This window comes from Hyperolius riggenbachi, chromosome 6 (assembly GCF_040937935.1).
Source record: "Hyperolius riggenbachi isolate aHypRig1 chromosome 6, aHypRig1.pri, whole genome shotgun sequence".
Taxonomy (NCBI): Eukaryota; Metazoa; Chordata; class Amphibia; order Anura; family Hyperoliidae; genus Hyperolius; species Hyperolius riggenbachi.
Window position 1 is genome coordinate 14053882 of NC_090651.1, and position 24883 is coordinate 14078764.

The 24883-nt window shown below is 42.8% G+C and overlaps 1 protein-coding gene across 5 annotated transcripts in view; it reads left to right on the plus strand.

Annotated features, from left to right (window-relative positions):
* PRDM16 (PR/SET domain 16) overlaps positions 1–24883 on the plus strand; it is an 805072-nt gene that overhangs the window by 402546 nt on the left and 377643 nt on the right. For all 5 annotated transcript variants that reach the window (XM_068238856.1, XM_068238853.1, XM_068238857.1 and 2 more), the window contains one exon: positions 6954–7004. In XM_068238856.1, coding sequence (XP_068094957.1) covers positions 6954–7004 — 51 coding nt within the window. The remainder of the gene's footprint in view (positions 1–6953; positions 7005–24883) is intronic.

Genomic DNA, 24883 nt, shown 5'->3' on the forward strand with positions numbered 1-24883 from the left:
AAGGTGTCCTGGGATAGTGAATTATATGTATTATGAATGTATAATCAGATATCGGCCTATACTATAGTGCAGCTCCTCCTAGTGGCCAGGCCTGGATTCCACAAGACCTGTGAAGGTGTCCTGAGGTATCTGACTATATAACTATAATACATATAATACACTATCAGCCCATATTATTGTGCAGATCCCCCCCCCCCCCCCCCCCCCCAGTGGCCAGGCTTGCACTCTACAAGACCTGTGAACATTTAAAAAAAAAAAAAAAGTTTAAAAAAAGGACCTTCATCCTCTTGGTGAATTTTTTCGACAGTCTCAGATTTGGTCTCCTGTTTCTACAACCACCGATTGACTGTAACTGCCAATGGCTGAGCCGTAGGTTCATTGAATCACCGGCTATCAGAGCCAGCATGTTCCGGGTCTGCTGGACAAGCAAGCCGGGACCACAAAGTAAGGCTGGAATTTAGGCACGCACCAGATTTTAATTCGAACCACATGACGCGCACAAACAATGTATACGTTGGGAAGTGTTTAGAAAAGTGTGTTAACATCGTATAAACAGTGTAAAAGCTTTCCCGGTGGATTGGAAATGGAGAACCAGCCGCTGGAGTTTATTTTTTTTCACTTGTGTCCGAAAAATGAAATACTGCATTAAGTGCACATCAAACCCCATAATCTCACAGTTCTTCTCTTCAGTGACAGTTTATCTAGCCTGGTAGAGGAGAGGGGATAACATTACCATTCTAATGGGGTCCTTCTGATCTGTCTCTGGAATATAATCAAGTTCAGCTTCCACCACAGCTGAAGAATTCCTAATTTATAAACTGTTGTTTTATACGAGTCACATGGCGATATTGTCACATCGTCTCTAGAAGCATCTCCGTCGCTTACCCGGCCTTCGAGGGCACACATCATTAAACGCTAACGTCAATGGGTGTTACTTCTAAAGTGTTGGGCTGCCCGAGGTTTCCTTACCTCTCCTGGACACCCTGGTGGTGAGTCTCCAGGTCAACCACCACTAAAGGAAGCCATGGATCCATCTGTAAATTTCGCATTCGGAATTCGCAATTATGATGCAAAATCGTTATGTGAAATTTCGGGTAAAATTGTAATTTGTTGTTTGTACACGTAATCCGTAAACTGTAATTTTGCGTAATTGTCACTTAATGTTGTGCCAAATTTACATACATCCTAGTATCACCAAAATTGCTATGTATGTTAAAGCGGAATATAACCCAGAATTTCTTCTTTGCTCTAAAAGATTATTTATAGCATATAATTATTATTATTATTATTATTTATTGTATTTATAAAGCGCCAACATATTACGCAGCGCTGAAGCACATTATATAGTGTAATATAATATACTAACACAATGTTTTTTTTTTTTTTTTAGTAAAACAGCATTCAAAGGGTTACATCACAGGGCTGACTCTTTCTTCTGCAGGGAGAACCCGCATCTGAACTGCTGTTAAGCTTATCTTGTGTACATATTCTTTACTTGATACAGCTTTAAAAACAAATTACCCATATATACTCGCAAGCAAGCCGACCCGCATATAAGCGGACCCCCCCCCCCCCCCACACACACACACACACACACACACTTTTTTACCCGAAAAACCAGGAAAAAATGATTGACCCCCATATAAGCCGGGGGTAGGAAATGCTGGATTGATGCAGGCCGCTTGATCCCCCCATTGTGTCCCAGTATAGCTAGTATAGTGCCCAGTATGGGTAGGTAGTGCCTCAGTATAGCTAGTATAGTGCTCAGTATAGCTAGTATAGTGCTCAGTATAGGTAGGTAGTGCTCAGTATAGCTAGTATAGTGCCCCAGTATAGCTAGTATCGTGCTCAGTATAGCTAGTATAGTGCTCAGTATAGCTAGTATAGTGCCCAGTATAGCTAGTATAGTGCCCAGTATAGCTAGTATAGTGCCCAGTATAGCTAGTATAGTGCTCAGTATAGCTAGTATAGTGCTCAGTATAGCTAGTAAAGTGTCCAGTATAGCTAGTATAGTGCTCAGTATAGCTAGTATAGTGCCCCAGTATAGCTAGCATAGTGCTCAGTATAGGTAGTATAGTGCCCAGTATAGCTAGCATAGTGCCCCAGTATAGTGCTCAGTGTTGGTAGGTAGGTAGGTAGTTAGTATATCGGTACCTCGCATATCTGATATTCCGTTGCCAGACCCTGCTTGCCTTGGATACCGAATCAGCCTTCTGTCTTTGTACTTTATATGTCCGTGTGTTGCCGACCAGGCGTGCCCGACCTCGAGAGCTATCTCTCCTCTTAAGAGATAGTCTCCAGATCAGATAGTGACATCCACCTTCAGGTGTCACTCACTCTCTGGTCCTTCCTACCTCCAGTCTGACTCCACCCCTTGGAGAGTCTCAGGCTGCTGGAAGGTTCCTGTGCCCTCAAGAGCAGTATTCCTTTACTGCCTGTTATCACCTGCTCTGCAGGTGCATTACTCAAAGTACTACTGTTACACCAAACACTCACCTACCTATAGGTGTCCAGAGGTTAGTAATATATCTGTATTATCGGTGATTCTGCAGATCATCAATTATAAGGCATATATCTGCACTCTTGGTGATACTGCAGATCACCAATAATCAGATTCTCTCTGCGTGCTGACACCAATCGTTACAAAAGCGACAAGTGATGATTTTTGTTTCTGTTCTCCCAGGTAACACAGTTAGCATATCTTTAGATTTAGATTTAGAGAGTACTGACTGAACTCCTCATTGGCTGGACACTATGCAGCAGGTTTCTGAAACATAAAGACATATCAAGGTGGTCCTTATTACATTTTATTATGCTATAACTTTTGCCAAATAATGTTCTTTTTCGAAAGCGAGTTCCTTTATTTGTAACCGTAGATAACTCGGAACAGCTGTAACGTCATTGGTTGCTGCAAGAGTTGTCAAAGCTTAAAGTTGTTAATCCCTGTTCAGAATGTATACCTTGGTAATGGAAAAAATGGAAAGAGTCCCAAATTGTGCTTTTTTTTGAAATTTAAAATGACCAGTACCTCTTTGTAAAAATTAAAATCTAAAAATTTAATTTGCCAATTAAAAATGTCATTTTTTTGGGAGGGGGAGGGACGGACGGACCAACCAACCGACCATATTTACCACCCCCTCATGGGATTATACTTGTTGCATCTTGGACAACCAGAAAAGTGTACCCATTTCTTTGTCTTATTAACACCTCTATAACACCATGAATACTGCACTAGATTAAGGCCTCTTTCACAGTGGGACGTTGCGTTTGATGCGACGTTAAGGTCGCATAACGTGCCCCTAATGCAACGCATTGAAAGACTATAACTTGGACGTTATAGTACATTCTTTAGCTCTGCATTTGGTGCGCCGTTTATGTCACATACTGATGGAACGAAAACAGCTCATGCGTTACATTTTTTTTTTTTTAAACCTTACTGAGCATGTGCAACACACATAACGCAGCAAATGTATTGCTAAACACACAGCATGCAGCACTTTCTAAATATTGCTACACTTTACACACAACGCAATGTGTGCACTGTGAATGTCGCACAGACTTAGTATTGCTGTGCGTTAGTCTGCGTTATTCAATTTTCTAATGTGCGACTTTAACGTCCCTTACCTAAGGAGAGGGAAGGCTCTGGGTCGTATAGAGCCTTCCGTCTCCTCTCTCGGTGTCCTCTATCATGTCCCCACCGAAAGGGTATTTGGAAGTCTTCGGAAGCAGTGTCCTCCCAAAGACGTGCGGCTCCATACTGCACAGGCGTGAGCGTGCAAGAGAGCGTGCTTGCGCAGGCGCAGTACAGGGCCGCCCTTCTTCAGGAGCACTCGGGCTCCCTGAAGACTTCTGAAGCCTCCTACGGATGGGTAAAGCAGTATTTAACTAAATTAGTCAAATACTGCCTCCAGGCAAGCCAGCACTGGAACGAGGGGACCAGGAGAGGAGCCGGAAGGCTCTATAGGACCCAGAGCCTTCCTTCTCCTTGGGTAAGTATCTGTCTCATTTTTTTAAATGCAGTTCCCATTCACTTTAAACACTTGAGGATCTCATTTTTAGTAGAGCAGGACTGAAAGGTCATCTTCTTTGTTTAGGTCCTGAAAGGACAACTACAATACTCCATTTCACAGAGGTGCATCTCGCTGGCCCTCACTATACCCCACAACTGATACAGTATTACTTTCTTTTTATTGAGTTCTTTTATTGACAAGGTGTGTTCAGATTGCATTGCTTCAATCAATATGGTACTTAAAAGGCTAATAAATCATGACACAGCTAATCAATGAATCAGATGAGGGTCAGATCATATGTAAAGACTGCCAATTGAAATATTCTCTGGATGTCACTGTTGGGATCATTAAAGAAAATCTGTCATCTCAAAAAAAAAAAAAAAAAAAAAAAAGGGGCTCGCCCCAGCTAATAATACAGCAAAGCATATGACATCCATCTGAAAGCTATATACAAAAACATAACTCTCTGAAAGTTGCCAAAAATAATTCAAAATGGCAGCATGAACAACTGTTCTTTTAAAGAGAATCTGTACTCTAAAATTTTTACCGCAAAAAGCATACCATTCTATTCATTATGTTCTCCTGGGCCCCTCTGTGCTGTTTCTGCCACTCTCTGCTGCAATCCTGGCTTGTAATTGCCATTTTTAGGCAGTATTTACAAACAAACTAACCAGCTTATGATAGGCTCACATAAGCAGAGTGTGTGAGTCATACAGAGTGTGCAGGGGGCCTGCAGAGGGTGTGTATCGCTTCTATCCAATCACAAGCAGCCCTGCACATTCCACACATTCCAGCCTTAACCCGACAGAGCTGACAGAAGAAAACAGATTAGATCATATAACAGAGATAACACAGCCACTGTGCAATTAGGAAAGGCTGCAGTAAGCCAGAGCACATTAGATCAGGCAAAGGAAGTTATAGGATAGAAGAACTAAGGCTGAACATTTTGTTACAGAGTCTCTTTAAGGTATTACGCCAATGTGGGTGTTCATAACTGGCAAGAGTGTATTTCTGTCTTGGACTGGTGACATTCTACAAACAATTAGCAACATAATAGAATAGCAATGTACAATATTATAGCCAGATCAGGGATGTCGAGGTGTGTGAGATATATAACAACATCTAGAGTCCACAACCGTAAGCCCAGTCCACACCTTCAGATTTGATTGGGCAATGATTGGCCAATTTTACCCATCTCTATGGAGTAGGAGGGTTAACAGATTACTATGAGCAGATTGTGTAGATAAGCTCTCATACTACATGGAGATGGTTACATTGATCAGTAATTGGCTCTTTAAAATTGAAGGTCTGTATCAGGCTTAAAGAGAACCCGAGGTGTGTGTAAAGAATGTTATCTGCATACAGAGGCTGGATCTGCCTATACAGCCCAGCCTCTGTTGCTATCCCAAACCCCCCTAAGGTCCCCCTGCACTCTGCAATCCCTCATAAATCACAGCCGTGCTGTGAGGCTGTGTTTACATCTGTAGTGTCAGTCTCAGCTGCTCCCCCACCTCCTGCATAGCTCTGGTCCCTGCCCCCGTCCCTTCCCTCCAATCAGCAGGGAGGGAAGGGATGCAGGCGGGGACTGGAGTTCTGCAGGAGGCGGGGAGAGCAGCAGACTGACACTATAGAGATAAACACAGCCAGCTCTGACAAGCTGTTTGTCAGCAGCGTGGCTGTGATTTATGAGGGATTGCAGAGTGCAGGGGGACCTTAGGGGGGTTTGGGATAGCAACAGAGGCTGGGCTGTATAGGCAGATCCAGCCTCTGTATGCAGATAATAATCTTCAAACCCACTTCGGGTTCTCTTTAAAGGACCACTGTCGCAAAAATTGTAACATTTAAAATATATGTAAACACATACAAAGAAGAAGCATGTTTCTTTCGCAGTAAAATGAGCCATAAATGACTTTTCTCCTATGTTGCTGTCACTCACAGTAGGTAGTAGATATCTGACAGAACTGACAGGTTTTGGGCTAGTCCATCTCTTCATAGGGGATTCTCAGCAAGGCTTTTATTCCTTATAAAGACACTCCGTGAAAAAGATTTATAATAAGATGCTGGCCAGCCTCCCAGTTAGCTACACAGATTTTTTTTTGGCAGTTGGACGGAGCAACTGCCCTTAAGGAGGAACACCAGTGAAAATAATGTAATAAAAAAAGTGCTTCATTTTTACAATAATTATGTATAAATGATTGTCAGTTTTTGCCCGTTGTAAAATCTTTTAAATCCCTGATTTACATTCTGACATTTATTACATTGTGCCATTTTTACTGCTGGCAGGTGATGTAGCTGCGGCATGCTGTTTTGGCAGTTGGATACAGCTGTAAACAGCTATTTCCCACAATGCAACAAGGTTCACAGACAGGAAACTGCCAGGAGTATGTACTCAGAATTTCTTTGTAGGAGGGACTTCACCACAATATCAGCCATACAGCTCCCCCTGATGGTCTGTTTGTAAAAAGGAATAGATTTCTCATGTAAAAGGGGGTATCAGCTACTGATTGGGATAAAGTTCAATTCTTGCTCGGAGTTTCTCTTTAACTAAGTGCTTTTGAAAATAAAGAAAACCCTGAGAATCCCCCATGAGGAGATGGGCTAGTCCAAAACCTGTCAGTTCTGTCAGATTTATACTACTTACTGTAAGTGACCTAAACAGAGGAGAAAAGTAATTTGACTCATTTGACTGTGGAAGAAAAGTACTTTTTATCTGTATATGTTTACATATATTTTACATTTTAAGATTTTCGCGACAGTGGTCCTTTAAGCCTCAGTGAGAGGGCGGAGCTACATACCAATATACTGTAATATATGGATATAGGAATTGTTTCTGATGCTGAACCAGGAAAATTACAGTAATGCGTATCCTAGTTTACCGCATTTTACTTTATGCCATTATGGTTTCTCTTTAATAATACTTTTTTTTCTTCTTTTCCTTCGTAGCAAACTCTGCCGGAGCCGGAAGTGACGTCACAGGACGGCTGCCTCCAGAAGGTAGGAAACGCATGGTTTCATCTCCAATACATCAGACTGACAACATGACTTCCCTTCTTGTACTTCAATGCATTGTGAGCTAGTTATCTGTATCGAGCAGCGAGAACCTTTGTGTGGGCGGAGCAATATTTGTGGACATGCTCCAACCAATGGGCTGTCAGAGTTCTAGAAGCAAGTCTTGTACTTTTCATAAATCGAGACTCGAGGAAACCCGTATTGTGATAAATATAAAAGCTGCCATTACTGTCCTCTGTCCCCCTTTACTGTATATAAAAAAACGTTACTTGACGTGACTGTCTCGATCATCTTCTGGATTTGGTACTCTTGAACATGTACACGGCGTTTCGCTGCCTGTCATTTTGGCGCAGGGTGACTCGAATAACTGCTCCCCCTGCTGCACAAATTCTGGGCTGCGTTAAATACTATTCCAACTCGCAGGGAGAAGTCATTTGGGGTCCAGCGATCGCCGGTACTTGAATTACACTTCTGTGCGGCCATAGACATGATAACATTATGTCTATGGCAATGCCTAGGTCAGGCAATTTAAAGGGAATCAGAAGTGAGAGCGACAAGGAGGATGCCATATTTATTTAATCTCTCTAATATTATAAATGTGAAAGTTTGGATGTTTGTTACTCGATCACGCAACAATGGCTGAACGGATTTGAATGAAATTTGGCACACACATAACACATTACCTGGAATAAAGTATAGGATGCTTTTTATCCCCAAAAGTGGGTGGAGACAAATACAAATTTCACTGGGAAAATGTAAACTGCAGCCGTTCTTACACTGTTATTGGCAGGGTTCTCAAACTTTGCACAGTTGGTCACTGGGTGAATGGGATTACTAGTAGGTGGAGCCTACAAAAGCCAATCAAATTCACCTATTGATTTTCAAGGGGAATATTTAATTGGTGCCATTCTTGCACTGTTCATAGCAGATGCCTCAAACCTGATATAGTTGCTCATTGGGTCACTGGGATTCAAATTCAGAAAAGGGGGTGGAGCCACAAACAGCCAATCAGATTTGTTTCATTTCAATGCAAATTGATGCCAAAGGCCGCAAAGCTGACAAACTCAGTCATTGAGTAATTGTGTGTTAGGGTTAGAAAAAGTGGACGGAGACCACACCAGCCAAATACATACACGGGCAATGCTGGGCCATCAGCTAGTTTTAAATAATGCACATTGCCTGGCTCCCCTGCTTATTCTTTGTCTCTATTAGTTTAGCCATAGACCCTGAACAAGCATGCAGCAGATCAGTTGTTTCTGACACAAGCCTGACAAGATTAGCTGCATGCTTGTTTCAGGTGTGTAATTCAGACACTACTGTAGCCAAATAGACCAGCAGAACTGGCAGGCAACTGGTATTTAACAGGAAATAAATAAGGCAGCTTCCTTCCGTTCTCTTTAAAGTTCACCAGTCACTGGTATCATTTCAGAGCCAAAACTTCCTGCCTAAATGTGGCCACTAATGATCCAATCTTCGTGATTCATAAAAGGCAAATGCATTGTGGGACTTGTAGTTCCTTAACAGCTAGAGAGCCAAGTTTGCAGATTACTGTCCTAACCAATCTGAAACCGATTCTATTTTGGTTATACAACACATCTGCAGCCATAGGCTGTAACCCAGAGCAACCAGTTCTTCCGTTCAGCCTCCTTAGAGTGGGGAAGCCTGCTTTGCGATTGGCTGCTGAGGTTTAGTCACATGACTTCCACCAGGAGGATGCGAGTATTGACAGTGCTGCGGATGACTCCGCACTGTGAGGGAAATGCTGTATTAATGGACAGCGATGTGGCTGTGAGTCCCGGCCATGTAATAGCATTGATGTGAATAGCATTGCGATGACATCACTTGGCAGCGCGGCGTGTGACTGAAGAGGGGGCGGCACCGTCCTTCACATGCGTTTGGGTTGCGATAGTAAATCATCCTGCATTAGCTGGGCCCGGAACGATGTCCAGCAATGCGCTCATGACGTTGTTTATTTCTTCATACAAACTTGTATAAACTTCAGGATTAGGGGTTATATTTTATTCTTTAAACGTTTCCGCTGCCATTTCATAATGGCTTGTTTTAATTTTTTTTTATTTTGAAAACCGGAGTTTTCATTAGGAAATTGATGCTAGAATTATTTTCATTCATTCCGAAGTAAACTTTAATTTAATTAATTTTTTTTTCAATCTTTGCACTTTCCTTTTTCTGATTAATTCCGCCTGTGCTTTGTCTTTAGGCCCCGTTCAGACTATGTGCGTTCCTAGTCGTTTTTACAGAACGCATACGGGACTTTGCGCATAGAAATGGCTACTAATGTTTTCTAATAACCTCGTTCACATGTATGCGTATGAGACGCATACGTTTCTCATCCGCATTGCTGCATGCAGTTCTGTGCGTCACGCACAGAAACTGACTCAATGAAAGTCTATAGTTGCGTATCAAAAACGCGTACTATTGCGTTTTTAGCATATGTTTCCCTCTGCGTTTCCCTTAATTCTTTTCTGTTTCCTGTGTGACGTGTGTGTGCAAAACGCAATAGAAACTGCATTTGAACGCAAGAAAAACGCATGCGGTTTTCAGCTTGCGTTTCATTGAATTTGTATGCATTCTGTAAACGTTGACAGTATGAACGGGGCCTTAGCATTCAGTTTTTGTTTTTTTAGTCTTTAGTCACTTTCCTTGTTTTTGTTATTTTTTGTTTGCATAATTTTGTGTTTACTTTGCAGTGTTTTTGTCCATTGTTTTTCTTCTTTGTTTGTTTTTATCTTCATCTGTTTATTTGCTGATTTTGGCACAGCTGAGGCATTGGAAATATAGGGAACCTGTAACTGTAAAATGTTTAGATTCTACTTCTTACTCCGACTCATGCAATGTAACTACAGTGAGCCGTACAGAAAGCATGGAGCTGTGACTGTGCATTGGGGGGACACATTGTGACCACTTACTGACCTGCACGGAAAGGGCCAGCGTGTATAGAGTTGAACTTTTCACCTAACTCTTCGCTATAACTCACTCGCGGCTGTCTGGGGCTCAGCGGGATCTTTTCTTGTACTATTGGACACATCAGTAGCCATTCTGCAACCCTTTTTTATTCGCAAGTGTGGTTTTCTTGAAGGCGACGGAAAGTTCTGGAATAATTCAATGGTTCACATCTTATCATTTCTACGTCACTTTATATTAATTTATAAAATGATAAAACTGCAAAATATTATTGATTTATGAAGCAAAAACATATCCCATCACACTGTATAGACCAGTAAAAAGAAAAGTTAGGTATCCGGGCACCAGCCAGCAGTAATGCTTAAATCACACCTTTTATTACATCCACCTGGAATTCCAGATAACGATATGTACAGTCGGCCTGACAGCCGTTTCGCAGGAACACCTGCTTCTGCCTCTGAAGAAGCAGGTGTTCCTGCGAAACGGCTGTCAGGCCGACTGTACATATCGTTATCTGGAATTCCAGGTGGATGTAATAAAAGGTGTGATTTAAGCATTACTGCTGGCTGGTGCTCGGATACCTAACTTTTCTTTTTACTGGTCATATTGCTGTCTGCTGATCCGGAGGCACGGATTGTCCACCTGCTACCCCCTGGATCTGCCTGTCTATGCATCTAGTGCCAACCTATCTTTGCACTCTTCTACTTTCATCACACTGTATAGCGTATGAAACAGACACAGGGTACATAATACAGTAGAGATCTCAACTTACCAGCCAGAGCTGGGACAAGGCCCTCCAGCATTGTAAACAAGGGGTGACAGACAGAGAGTTAGCACACGGTTATACATGCAGAGACCCAGCAAATCATTTTACAGAGACCCAGCAAATAAAGTCCAAGTTAGTCCATGAGAAGGGTGTCATTGCTGTGGTTACAAAATTGAGGACACACTAAAGGAGCCCATACACTGGTTGATTTCAGCCATCGATCATTTGATTCAATCGGAAATCGATTCTATCGAATCAGCCGATCGATCGATTTGTGGCCAATTTTGATCGATTTGACCTGACTGGATGGAAAATCTGGGTCGATGGCCTATAGAGTTGCATTGGACCTAATGGGCCAATAACGCATTTTGATCGATTTCCAATAAATTTCATGCTGAAATCTATTAGAAATCTGTTCCTAGTGTGTGGCACACATCAAATATAATCCTGTCAGATTCAACTTGACAGGCATCTGACCGAAATCTATCTGATGGTCGAATCTGCTGCAAATCTATAAGTGTGTGGCCACCTTAAGGGGAGGAGGATCCTGCTAAAGGCTTACAATCTAAAGGGTGGGGAGGGACACATAAGGTATGGCTGGAAAAGTGCTTGACTGAGAGAGTACAAGTGAGGTAGATGGCAGGGGTAGGCCATTGTAAAGAAATGTGTTTTGAGGGCTTGCTTGAGGGTGTTGAAGGAAGGAGCGATTCTGAGGAGGCGTGGAAGGGAGCTCCATAGGGTGGGGGTAGCAGGACTGTATTACCTGGGCATATTTTTAACATAGAGTCTGAAGGAACCAGAAAGCTTACTTAATCCGGCATCAGCCAATCCCCGTAACCAAGACTCTTGTTATACAGATAATACAGATAACATAACATATAGACATTGGTATACAATACAGAATTGTTAGACCAATGAGAGAAACTCAGTTTCTCATTATTACTGTACCATTTATTTGTAAAGCACAATCCTCGTTTGCGATGCCGTACCAACCATTGGTCATGTCGGGATTTGAATATTTGCTTCCGCCATTGCTATTTCACTTATGTCGCAGGATTTGGACAAAGGGTCACTTTAAGATGGATTTTGAAATGTCCTCAGTGAAGAGCTTGACATGTTTGATGCAGTCGTCACAGTATGATTGAGCGGCTGCAAGTCATGGTGTGACAGCGGCGAACAGAAAATACTACTTCTGTAAATTGCTTCTCCTGACAGTCTCATGTAAAATTTGTCATTCACTAAAACCACCTTGTATAATGGTGCCCGGGGTTTATGTGCTCGTAAATTCATTTAGGGATGGACTGGACAGTTTAATAGTTAAGAGGTCAGAAACGTCAGGCCAGTAAGGTAAATAGTTCAATTGTGGATGGGAAGCGATTGCTGCAAACGGGAAGCATTGCTAGATAATAAGACTGAAACTCCGAATTCTTCGCTCGCATATATACCAACGAACTAAACATTTCTGCACAAGGGTGACAAGGTTCGCATATATACCAACGAACTAAACATTTCTGCACAAGGGTGACAAGGTTCGCATATATACTAACTAACTAAACATTTCTGACAACTTCTGAGTAAGGCCTTGTTAACAAATCTAAAATCTCAATCGCTGACGCCAGGGTTTTGCGATTTTGTGCGCGATTATTCTTAGCGCTTCCTGTGGTTATTTGGGCGTTGCGATTTTTTTGTAAAGCGCTTTTCTAAGAGCTTTTGCAGAGGGATTTGTTTTTTCATTTACTGACACTGACGCAAGTCAGGAAGTGAACTCTTTGGACCAGTAAAAGAATAAATTCAATGTATGTATTCTTCAAGCGGTATCGTCACCATAAACATCAAATTTCAACAGCAACTGGTCTGAGTGTATTAAGTGATAAAGATGCTAATCCTGCATTCAAATCTTTTTCTGCTGTTATGGTTTGTAGTTATCACATACTTTAGGAGCACTGGCCCTTTAATAGCTATTGCCATTCATTTGCATGCTGGGGGTTATTTTTTTTTATCTATAATCTATTCCTCCTCTTCCATTTATTACCCTGCCTAGCTGCTGGTCCTCTCTTGTCTTCCGATCATGTGGTGTGTCGGCACATAGGTGATTGGTTCACCTAAAACCAAGATAGTTCCCCATCAGGTCCGCGTCTAGCGGCAACTGCGATTGGTGGAAAGAGTGCAGCCACGCTATTGGCTGATTTGAGGGGATGGTGGGTATATAAAACAATGTGATAGTAACATGTTAGACCTGTCATTCAACTTGATAAAGGAGAAGTTACCCCGAAACGTCGTTTTGCTGCTATGATGAGAGAGCTTTAATAAACTATTCAAAAGAGCATTTCATCGGATGGTGCCGGCTGATTTCTTCTAGTTCCCCTGCCTAGCTGCTTATCAGAAACACCCTCTGATTACTTGTGTTTACAAGCAAGGCTGAGGTCACTCAGTGATTGGAGGATAAGACAGTGTAGTTCCTACTATACACCTCGGTGGGAGTGTCTGAAGACTCTGGGAGGAGGGCAGCTAATGAATACACAATGAGCAAGAGAAGGGGGGGGAACAAGAGTCAATGAGGATATGATGTCAGCATTAGCTTGGCAAGATGGCCACTGCCTAGAGTAGGATTTTATGCTTTTCCTTTATAAAATTCACAGGAATCATTACGTGGATAGCACAATACATCTGTTATGTAAGTAGAAGTAGTATTTATTTACTTATATATGTGTTTTTTATTTCTAGGTTAGCATGGGTGTCGCTTGTTCTTTAAAGTGCCGGGGAAATCGCTATACAAAGCGCTTTTTCAAGCGTTTTGCAATTTTCCTATAACTTCCATTGAGGCAAATCGCCCCAAAGATGGTACAGGCATCGCTTTGGTGAGCGGATCAGAATCAAACCGCTCATATGTGAACACCCTCGTAGGGAGTCATTGCACAAGCGCTTTTAGGATGTTTTTGAAAATTGCCAGCGCTTAAAAAAAAGCCAAAAGCGTCCTTAGTGTGAACGAACCCTTACAGATTACCCAGCAAGCTCATGGTGAACCAGAACTCCCAGGAGTGTGTGAGGGGCTACAAGGTACCTAAAATGCTATGCGAAACAGAAGTGTGCCTTCTTAAAATAGCTAAATACACCTCTGGACCCGCTGGAATGTTAACAAGCTAAAACATTAATGGATTCCAGCCGTTCTGGAGGTGTGTTTAGCTATCAGGGAAAACAAAGAGATGTTTTGCATATTCAGCAGTGATGCATTGTGGGAGATATCATCTGCTCAATCCAACTTGAATCATCGCAAATAGGGCTGCTCAAATCTGGATCCGGGAGAAACCCAGATAGTTGCTATCCGGATATCTCCCAGTAAACCTGTGCGGGCTAGGCGGGGGGGGGGGGGGGGGGGGTCAAGCTTACCTGTCTGACGCCTTCTTCGTCCATCTCTGTCGCCTCCTATGATGTGTTCCACGCGCATCACGTGACTACAAACACTTCCTCCTTCAAACTGGAAGGAGGGAGTGTTTGTAGTCACGTGACCGACCTGTGGACTGCATCGTGGGAGGCGACAGAGATGGACGAAGAAGACGTCAGACAGGTAAGCTTGACACCGGATCCGGATTTAAGCAGTCCTAATTGCAAATACCTTCTGTTTTGCAACTTCTGGGCTAGGAATCAGGGTAGTAATCAATAGATGGTATGGTCAGGAAGCAATAGAAAGAGAGAGAGAGATACAGGATGGATGGATAGATGGAGACGGGATGCTAGCATAAAAAGTACCGTTTGTACGTAGGAGAGACTGATATGTCCATGGCTACTATGTTCTTCATTGGATGCATTTGTCAGTCTGCAATGGGTCAGTTTAACCACTTGCCGACCGCGCACTCATACCGCGCGTCGGCAAAGTGGCAGCTGCAGGACCAGCGACGCAGTATTGCGTCGCCAGCTGCAGGCTGATTAATCAGGAAGCAGCCGCTCGTGCGAGCGGCTGCTTCCTGTCAATTCACGGCGGGGGGCTCCGTGAATAGCCTGCGGGCCGCCGATGGCGGCTCGCAGGCTAAATGTAAACACAAGCGGAAATAATCCGCTTTGTTTACATTGTACGGCGCTGCTGCGCAGCAGCGCCGTAAGGCAGATCGGCGATCCCCGGCCAATCAGCGGCCGGGGATCGCCGCCATGTGACAGGGGACGTCCCGTCACTGGCTGCACAGGACGGATAGCGTCCTGTGCAGCCCCGATCTCCAGGGGGGGCCAGGTAGGAGAGGGAGGGGGAGGATTTTGTCGCGGAGGGGGGCTTTGAGGTGCCCCCCCCCGCAACACCCGCAGGCAGGAGCGATCAGACCCCCCCCAGCACATCATCCCCCTAGTGGGGAAAAAAGGGGGGCGATCTGGTCGCTCTGCCTGCACGCTGATCTGTGCTGGGGGCTGCAGAGCCCTCCCAGCACAGATCAGCTACAACAGCGCTGGTCGTTAAGGGGGGGTAAAGGGTGGGTCCTCAAGTGGTTAAGCCATTCCAGTTAGCAGTAGGGATGGTCCAAAATGACGATTTCTGATCCTGTGAAAACTCCAATTTCCGCTTGAGCCGATTACCAATTCCACGGATTTCTGTTTTCCGAATTCCGATTTCGGAGCAGTTCTATTTTATGGTTCTTTTTTGCATTGGCCAAATACTTCCGAGTTGACTCTGCATTTTCTGATTGGTTCAATGCTTTTGAGTTACCTGGGCTGTAATTACCGAGCTGCAGTAATGCGACATATCCGCAGAAATCTGAATTCTGTTTACCGGTCGGAAATGCAGAGATTAAATTCCGATGGAACCCGAAGGAGCATCTCTAGTAAGCAGAACACAAATTTGAAACCTGCACGATTTTTCCTGGATGGCCCAGGAAGCGGATGCTGGTGGACTCATGCAAGTGTACGGACAGTATCCATTCTCACTAGACTGGTCACTGCGTACATTCCTGCTCCAGTCGCCGCGTACATTCCTGCTCTACTCACCCGTCTTCTGTGTCTTTAGTCAACTCAGGCGAGAGAGGCAAAAAGGGCGCCAGACATTGGGGGCGCGGCCATAGACTGTAATGTGAAATTATGGCTATAGCGGTGCTTTATTTTAGTGCTGGCAAAAGGCGGAGTCCAAATGACAAAAAAACTTTAATTCAGACTCCAGCAATAGATGGCTGCTGAATGGCACCTTACCTGTGAGTCCATGGTGGCCTGGAAGGGGAATAGTAATGAACACCGCCGGAAAATTTACAATAGCAGGGTGAGAGGTTTTTCAGCTTCATCCTGTGCCAAAATTTCCCAGCACCCTTTGTGCAAGTATGCATCTCAGGTCCTCCATTACTGCCGCCACACCGCTCAGCTCCACTGCAGGGGGCACTTGCCGGAACAAACATCGGAGTCGTGGCAGAAGTAGAATCCCATTGGATAGCATAAAAACACTGATGAGAATCCTGCCTAGCAACAGGGATAATTCTTATTGGTCCACTGATTGGTGGACCAATGAGAATCCTCCCTGTTGCTAGGCAGCATTCTTATTGTTTTTTCACAATCCAACAGGAGCCTGATTCTGCTGGGACTATATACCAGCAAATGTCCGGTGCAGTGGAGCCGGGCGATGTTGGCAGCAGGATGGCGGAACCGGAACAGTGGCAGCGGTGACAGGAGAGTGGATGCACAGCAATGAGTATCAGGAATATGCCTCAACGGGGCACAGCGTATCGGCCCCAGATAAACTGTGGTCTCACTGTTGTACATCTGCCATTGGTAACCCAGCCTAAAGGGGCCCATATACTCAGACGATTTTCTGGCCGATCGATCCCGATCGATTGATCGTTTGCAAATCGGTTGGCCAATCGACCGATCGATGGCCGATTTCGATCGATTTCAATGGATTTCCGTCGACCAGGCAGGATGGAAAATTTAGGTCGATCTGATGAGATTGCTTATCAGTTTGCATTGGCCTTAATGGAAATCTGATGGCAAAAAAATGCCATCAGATCGAATTTCAATAGATTTCAAACTGAAATCTATTGGAATTCTATCCTGGTAAAAAAATGTTCTAAAAACGCATCAGATAGATCATCAGATGCATTTCTTATCTATCTGCTGCCAATCTGACGAGTGTATGGGCACCTTAAGACTTTGCATGTAATTCTGCTTAAAGGACATCCGAGGTGAAAATAAACTGGTGAGAAAAACAATTGCATCTCTCTTCAGTCTCCTAAAATGACCTTTTTTTTAGATCTCTCACAGTTTTATATATAATTCTAGTTTCTAGACTTTTACTGTTCCATTGCCTCTGCTCAATGACACCTTTATTGAAGTATGCTAGAGCTCAAATCTATGAATTATTGATTCTTTTTATCTCTTCTCTGGTCTCAGAAGCCATTCACTGATAGGAAAGTGTTTTATGCCTGTAATTACTTATCAGTGAGGGTTATGCTATAGTCTGACCCAGTCCTGACTGACAGGAACTGCCACTTGCATACCTGATGTTTAACTCTTTCAGGCAGAGAAAGAAAAAAAGGAACACAGCCTAGTTATTTGTGTGCAAGGGACTGTACATACCCATGTCTATCTCATCATGTCACGTCACCTCGGTTGTCCGCAGTTCAGTCAAAATTGGCATTTCCAATCGGAATTTGTAAAACAGAAATTGAAAATCCTAATTTTGTGGAAATCCAATTTACTGCAACTCTGCAAATCACAAAACTTGGATGCATTGCACCAATCAGAGAATGCAGAATTTTTCATCAATAATTAGAACTTTTAGACTTTAGAGCAATCACAAAATGTTCAGTTTTTCTGATTTTCGCTTTTCCAATTTTTTTTCCATTATCTGATACCAAATATGACTGATAAAATATTCCTTGAAAATCAGAAAAACAGAAATTGATATTTGCGAAAATGGGAATTTCTGACTATCCCTTATAGATCCTGTTAATTCTTAATTCTGTACACAGTCTTCCATTATAACTAGAGAAGACAGACTTGCCTATAAACTCCAGGTCGCTCCACTAGTCCGACTGAGGCTGATTGAGGGCACATTGACATGAGTAGATTTTTATGCAATCTCTGCCCATTAGCATTCGTTTGACCCACAGTGTATTTTTTTTTTTCAAGCTTATTTTTGTATAACTTTTTTTATTTTATTTTTTATTTTTCGTTTAAGCGGAATATGATCAGTTACCTACTCTAATGGCAACACTGGTGTCTTTCACGTGTTCCCTTAAAGGCCGCTTTGAATAAATGTTTTTTGATCCAAGGCTGGAGTCAAAGAATGGCGCTATAGTCATCCAAAGCCTTTTAGAATAGCCTGGGCTTTGGTGTCACTGGTCCTCGGAGAGTTCCTCCCTTCAGCAGAGACTCTATTCGGTCTCTGTTTACTCAGAAGGAATGGCCTGGGGGCTACTGGAGAGAAAACATCTGTGTGAGATAATCTATAGAGTTATCTATCTATCTATCACTCTTGTCCGCCTCGGCCTCTCTGGAGAGCCAGCTGAGAGACTTGTAATGAAAAGCTGGGGCTGAGGAGGCTTTAGGGACAAATAAAGAGACCTGTGAAAAGCTGGCTGGAAATGGATAGAAGACATTATGAGAGCTGAATAGCCTTCTTATCAAAATCCAATAGGATAGACACGGAGAACAGCCTGACAATTATTTCTCAACATACCAGGAAAAAAGAGAATTTATCCCTCAACAACAAATAGATGTAATCAGCGGCGCTAAATCTTCTTTGATATGAAGTGGAAATGGATTTTTTTTTCTTATTATTATTTCTTTTTTACTCTCACTTGTCCTATTTTATTCTCTAGCACCAAAAGGTAAACACAACATGTGAAGTGTTCCGGGTGGAAAGATTCCAAAATGGGGGATTATTTGGTGTCACTGTCCAGATCAAGGATAGCACACTTGTCAAATAAATAACTTGTATTATTTATTTCATGTTTTTTTGAGTTAAATATTACAATTATTAAAAACTTTTAAAAAATGAGTTAAATATAACAATATTAAACATTAAAAAAGAGGAAATATTAATTGATACATTGCAAAGCGAAAGGTTAAAAAAATAGAAGAAAGATAAAGACATTATTAATATTCGCCACGTAATTTGTTCATATTTTTTGATCCACAATCAGCCTACAGGTCATCATCTTTACTACTGGCAGACATGAAAAAAAAAACTAGACAGTACCAACTGCCATGATCTAGAACCCCACCCCCTAACAATGTGATAGGCTGAAAGCTGATTTTTTTTTTATAGCTATACATATTCAGAGAGGGAGGTACTGGTTGATTAGCAGTTGGAATAAAACGTTATTTCCCACGATGCAACAAGGTTCACAAACAGGAAACTGTCAGGACGTAAGTCCTGACATCACACTGTGGGAGGGGTTTCACCACAATATCAGCCATACAGAATAGATCTATTGGAGAAAGGGTAAAGATTTGTCATGGGAAAGGGGGTATCAGCTACTGATTGGGAAGAAGTTCAGTCCTTGGTTACAGGTCCTCTTTAACACTCACTTATACATCAAAGAAACAGTAAGACACAGCTTCAGATAAGCATTTACTGCAGGGGAGTTCAAAGGGTCATTAGTTCTGCTCTGTTTTATAGTTTATAGCTGATATGGCAAAAGAAAAATGGTAAATAAAATGCCCTATTTTTATTGGTTTCAGTCTCTCTTTAAAGAGTTCCTGAACTGAAAAATAAAAGTTAAAATAAACATACACAGGTCATACTTGCCTCCCGTGTAGTCTACTCCTCAATCTCTTTCTCCTCTCCTGCGTCCCATTTCCCCACTGTGATCAATGGAAATCTCTGTCCTCCATTTTATAAATGGCCGTTACCCCATAACAGCTTCCTGGTCAGCTCACTGTTAAACTGTAATATCACTCACTTGAGCCATAGGGAAACATGGACATTACCTTGCACATTCAATTATAACTGACAGTAGCTGATATATAACTGACAGTAACTGGTATATTTCAGTTCTGACAAAATCTTGTCAGAACTGGAAGAGATCACTGTAAGAAGAAAATGGTGAGCTTCTGAGAGGAACTGACGGGGAGGTTAGTATGTAATATTCATTTACAGCTATGTCATGTGGTTATTTTAAATAATTTTACTCTCTTCAGGTTCCCTTTAAAATACAGTGTGTAGTTTGTAGCTGTAGCTTAAAAAAGCTATATAACTGAACATAAAAATAGGAGTCTCTTTTCTATGCTACTAATGTTCTATTTCTTAGCTGTACTACACATACAAATCATTATATCATAAGTTTATTTTTTCACTTCAGTGTCAATTTAGGCTGAATTACTAAAATGAATGGACTTTTGCGTTGTATTCTAATTTTTCAAGTTTCACCTGTAATAAAAAAAAATATATAAATTTCCTCCAAAAAGTAATTAAAGAGACAATGAAGCAAAAAAAAATATATGATATAATGAATTGGTTTAGGCTTAGCAGTTTATACACCACTCAGCATTCTGAATGATTTTACAGAGCAGCCCAGTGAACTTTTTAATTCTCCTCTGGAGAGAAATATAAAATACAGTGACTGACAGCTGAGATAATAAGCTTCAGAAGACAGAGCTCTCTGCAACTTTGATAGTCGTGAATGTCAGGGGCTCTTTTGCATAAATAACAACTGGAGTTTCTTAACTCTCTCTTACTGGAAACAATATTAGACGTATGTCTCTGCTCCTAATGTTTTATTTCTTAGCTGTACTACACATACATATTTTTTTTCTATTTCAGTGTCTCTTTAGGATACTTACACACCAGGACGTTGCGTTTAGGGGACGATATAGGGCACATAACGTGCCCCTAACGCATCACCTGGTGCTCTCTGATGTGGACGTCAGAGTGAGCCGCGTTGTGCAGCTCACTCTGGCGCCCGTGATGCCATGATGCGTACTCTTGATCCCGCCCGGCCAATCGCCGCACAGAGCGGCACTCCAGGAAGTAAACACTGCACGTCGCACCGTGCAGTGAATATTAATTAGCCATGTGCCTGGCCGCTCTACACTCCTCCCCAACACTACTCAGCATGTGCGCACAGTCTAACGCATAACGCACAGCATGCAGCACTCAACGGATGTGCTGCGTTACAATGTAACGCAACGTGGGCAGTGTGAACAGCCCATTGATTTTTCATTACTGTGCGGTGGGGGTGCGTTACAGGCTGCACTAACGTGCGCCTGTAACGTCCCACTGTGAAAGCAGCCTTAAAGCGCACCTGAAGTGAACCAACTCTTATGATATAATGAATTGTATGTGTAGTATGGAGAATGAATAGAACATTAGTAGCAAAGAAAAGAGTCTCCTAGTTTTATTTTATATAGCTTTTTTTTTTTTAATACCATTGCATTATTCTGCTATATTTGCAGTTTAGAAACCACACTCTGTCTTTTAAGCTGTAAAACAGAGCAGAAATAATGATCCTTTGAACTTTCCTGCAGTAAGACCTTGTCTCAAGCTCTCTCTCACTGTTACTTGGCTGTTTCAGTGTTTCAGAAAACAGGATGGTATTCAACCCAGTGGGAGGAAGGGCTCAGAGAAGCTCTTTTGCATAGATAACAACTGGAGTTTCTTAACTCTTCCTGTACTGGAAACATTATTAGACTTATATCTCTGCTCCTAATGTTACATTTCTTAGCTGTACTACATGTACAATTTATCATATCATAATTTTTTCCCACTTCAGTGTCTCTATAAATGTTGGAGAGTTCACACTATTCAGAAAAAAATCCCCATGAACCTACACATTCTACTCCTTGTCATTTTTCCCCTTTTCTTATTGTACAGCAGCACTTCTCCCATAAAGGAAACTTTGACTTATTTCCTCATTAGCGCCCTGTGGCACGTCTCATCAATTACAGATCTTTCTCTCAGCTACATGTGATGTTAAAAATGTCATTCTAATGCTGTGCCTGTTCTGGTTGTATCAGCACAAGATAATAGTGTTGTGTTCGCTTCAAATATGCATTACTGAAGCGATTAATCTCCTGTCATTTAAAATGAGATCTGTAATAGTTGAGGTCATAGCAGACATCTGATACCTCCCCATGACATTGTTTCGCTGAGAGATGATGGATTGATAATTATGATAATTTGTGAAATGATTATTTGTATATGATAGGCGAGGAGTGTCTCTCTCTCTCTCTACGCTGGGCACAATTTCCTCTGTATACACGGCGGGCCGGCCATGGCCTGGAGGGGTAACGTGGACACAGGTCCCCAGATCCAGTCCCGTGGGGAGCAGCAGGGTTGATGAATTATGACCTGGGTAAGAAAGATCTCAGACTTCAATAAGAGGCCAGGAAGTTAGACAGGGAAGAGCTGGGCGCTGGTTGCTGTTGAGTCTTTTCAGGACGGCAATTACCGGGCCACACAGCCCCAGGCCAGCGGCAGAAGACGAGGCGCGCTTCGCCTAGCCCAACGCAAAATGATTCCATTTCTTAAGGCTTTTAATAATTTAAAATAACAGCTCTGGATAGAACTGGGAAACCAGACGGGGTTTGGGATGAAAAATGATGTCGTGTTTGTATTCGAGAAAAACTCCACCAAGATTACGCGGCTTTCTCAATAAGTGATGGTCATTTTTGCAATTTTATAACTATAAATAAATTAGTCCCATAACTGACTGATGTTGCAAGTGGACTGTTGGGTGTGTAATGAGTCTTTTGTCTTAAAGCAGCAAGGTCAGCCATACTATGCCAGGAACAAAAAACACATATATAAGTAAATAACTACATGTTCTATTTACATAACATATATGTATTGTACTGTCCACCTTTTGATTTCTGTGGATTTTATATAGCAAATGAAGAGAATTCTGTTCTGGCATTTGCCATTTTGATCCCCTCTGACTGAAGCCAATCCTGATGTCATTTCCTCCCTTACTTTCGTTTTTCCTCCCAGAGACTGCACTGTTATAGCTAGCTTACTTTGTAAACACGTGAGCACAGAAAAATCAGGTTTCAACAGCTTCACACTAAACTGCCCTCAGCCAGTCAGTGAGGAGCAGGTATGTGGGAGAGGCGATGACATGCTTCCTTCTCGTCTGTAATGTACTAAATAGAGCCAGGCTGACTGAGGTAAGATTTATTACAGCAGAAACATTTCTGAATAGATTGGATTGCTTGTATGCAGGGTGAGGTTCCAGGTTGCATAATAAACGCAGTGCAGTGGGTAAATGGAATTTGATGTTGTGACTGACAACCCCTCTATAAGCTCTATAAGATGTAGGTAGCGTAACCCACACCCACCAAAACTATTTTACTAATAGAGCATTGTACTTGCTGGTGGTTCTGTTGAAATGTTAACACTTTTTTATTAACCCAGGGCGCTATTTACTAGGCACTGTGTTTTTACAGGGGGGGGGGGGGGTTTGTGTGTGTGGTGGGGGGAGGGGGCGGGGGGACTTTAGAGTATACAGTGCCTATTATAAATGTTACAATTTATGAACATTGTTATCCTGTAATTAAGGTGGAGTCCTACAATAGTAGTGGTGAAGTGTGGAATTAAATACAATTCAGCAAACTAGCTAGGTATAAATTTGAAAGTGCTGGTTCAGACGGACGCTTGCGAAGCGTTTACCGCAAGCGTTCGGAAAGTCGCGTTAAACGCTCCAATTCAAGTGAATGGTAGCGTTTACACTGAGCTGTTACACGAACGCGCGGCGTTCAGGTCCCGATTTTCGCTTGCGTTCGTGGCCGCCCTGGAAGCTACATGTAGCTTCCAGGGGCGGCCAACCGCGACGGCTAGTGTCCCCCTAGGGGAATAAAAACGCCGACCGTATCCAGACGCGACGCAAAGGCTACTGAAAGCCTGACCGCCTGTGCATAGGTGAGGTTGCCTGCAAAACATACACCGTTGGGGAGCCACGAGGACAGGTTTGAGAAACACTGCACTAATACTTTTAGCCATACAGCCTGAACAAGCATGCAGATCAGGTGCTCTGACTGAAGCCTGACTGGATTAGCTGGATGCTGGTTTCATGTGTGTGATTCAGCCACTACTGCAGCCAGAGAGATCAGCAGGACAGCCAGACAACCAGTATTGTTTAACTACTTTTGGACCAAGGGGATTGAAATCTACGCCCTGTATTGGTGGGCTCCTGGCTGGCAGGACGTAGATTTCAATTAGCGTCGCGCACTCACCGTTTCCATCTCTACCCGCCAATTGCGCTGCTCAAACCCGACGTTTCTCGCCGCAACTCACAGGGTCTTCCTGTCTCTATGACGGCAGAGCCATGTGAGCCGGTCAGGAGCTGCTTTCATTGGTTCCTGACAGTGTCTATCAATGTAAGCCAATGGGAGTGGTTTACATTGATAGACACAGCCAGGGGCCACTGAAAGCAGCTCCTGACCGGCTCACATGGCTCTGCCGTCATAGAGATGGCAGAGTCTATGTCCTGAGGATCCCGGCGTGTGGCGATGACGGCAGTTGCGGCGTGTATGCGCGGCGATTCATCGGGATTCCGTCCTTGTACCAGCGGTCTCTGGTCCTTAAAGTGGATCCAAGGTGAACTTTTACTCATTGCATAATTGTGTTCCTTTCCTATTGTTTATAGGGCATTCCTCAAGCCAAATACTTTTTTGTTTTAATACTCAAATTCCCTATAAACTAAAAAAAAAGCCACACCCACAGGTTTTTAGAGAGCCTTGGCAGTAGCAAGGGCTCATGGGAGCTCAGTCTGGGCAGGAGGAGGGGGAGGTGTTACTAGCCATTGATTTCAGAGGCAGAGGGGAGGAGGGAGGAGGAGAGAGGATTAGGAGGAGAATAGGCACTCAATTAATCCTCATGCTGCTCTCCTCTCCTGTAATGAATCTGTGTCTGATAGGTTGCTCAATGCAAATGTGCAACTCAACGATGGGATGCAAACAATTCTGAGCTGGTGCAAATTGTATGCTAATTTCACGCAAATGTATGCAGCGTGGTATTGAATCAGTCAAATGCTGCAGCTCCTTCATCTGCATGTGCATATATCTGCAAAAAATGATCAGTAATGAATTTGCATCAGACATTAGCCTGTCATTGGCTATCTGCTCATAGAGGACCTCTACCTCTCTTAGTGGGACTGCAGGGATATCATGAAGCTCATTTTAATACATTTAACTGGATTAAATGGATATTTTTTTCCCACCCTTTTTCTTTTTTTACCTCTTTCTTATATTTGCCTGGGGCTGAAATTTACAC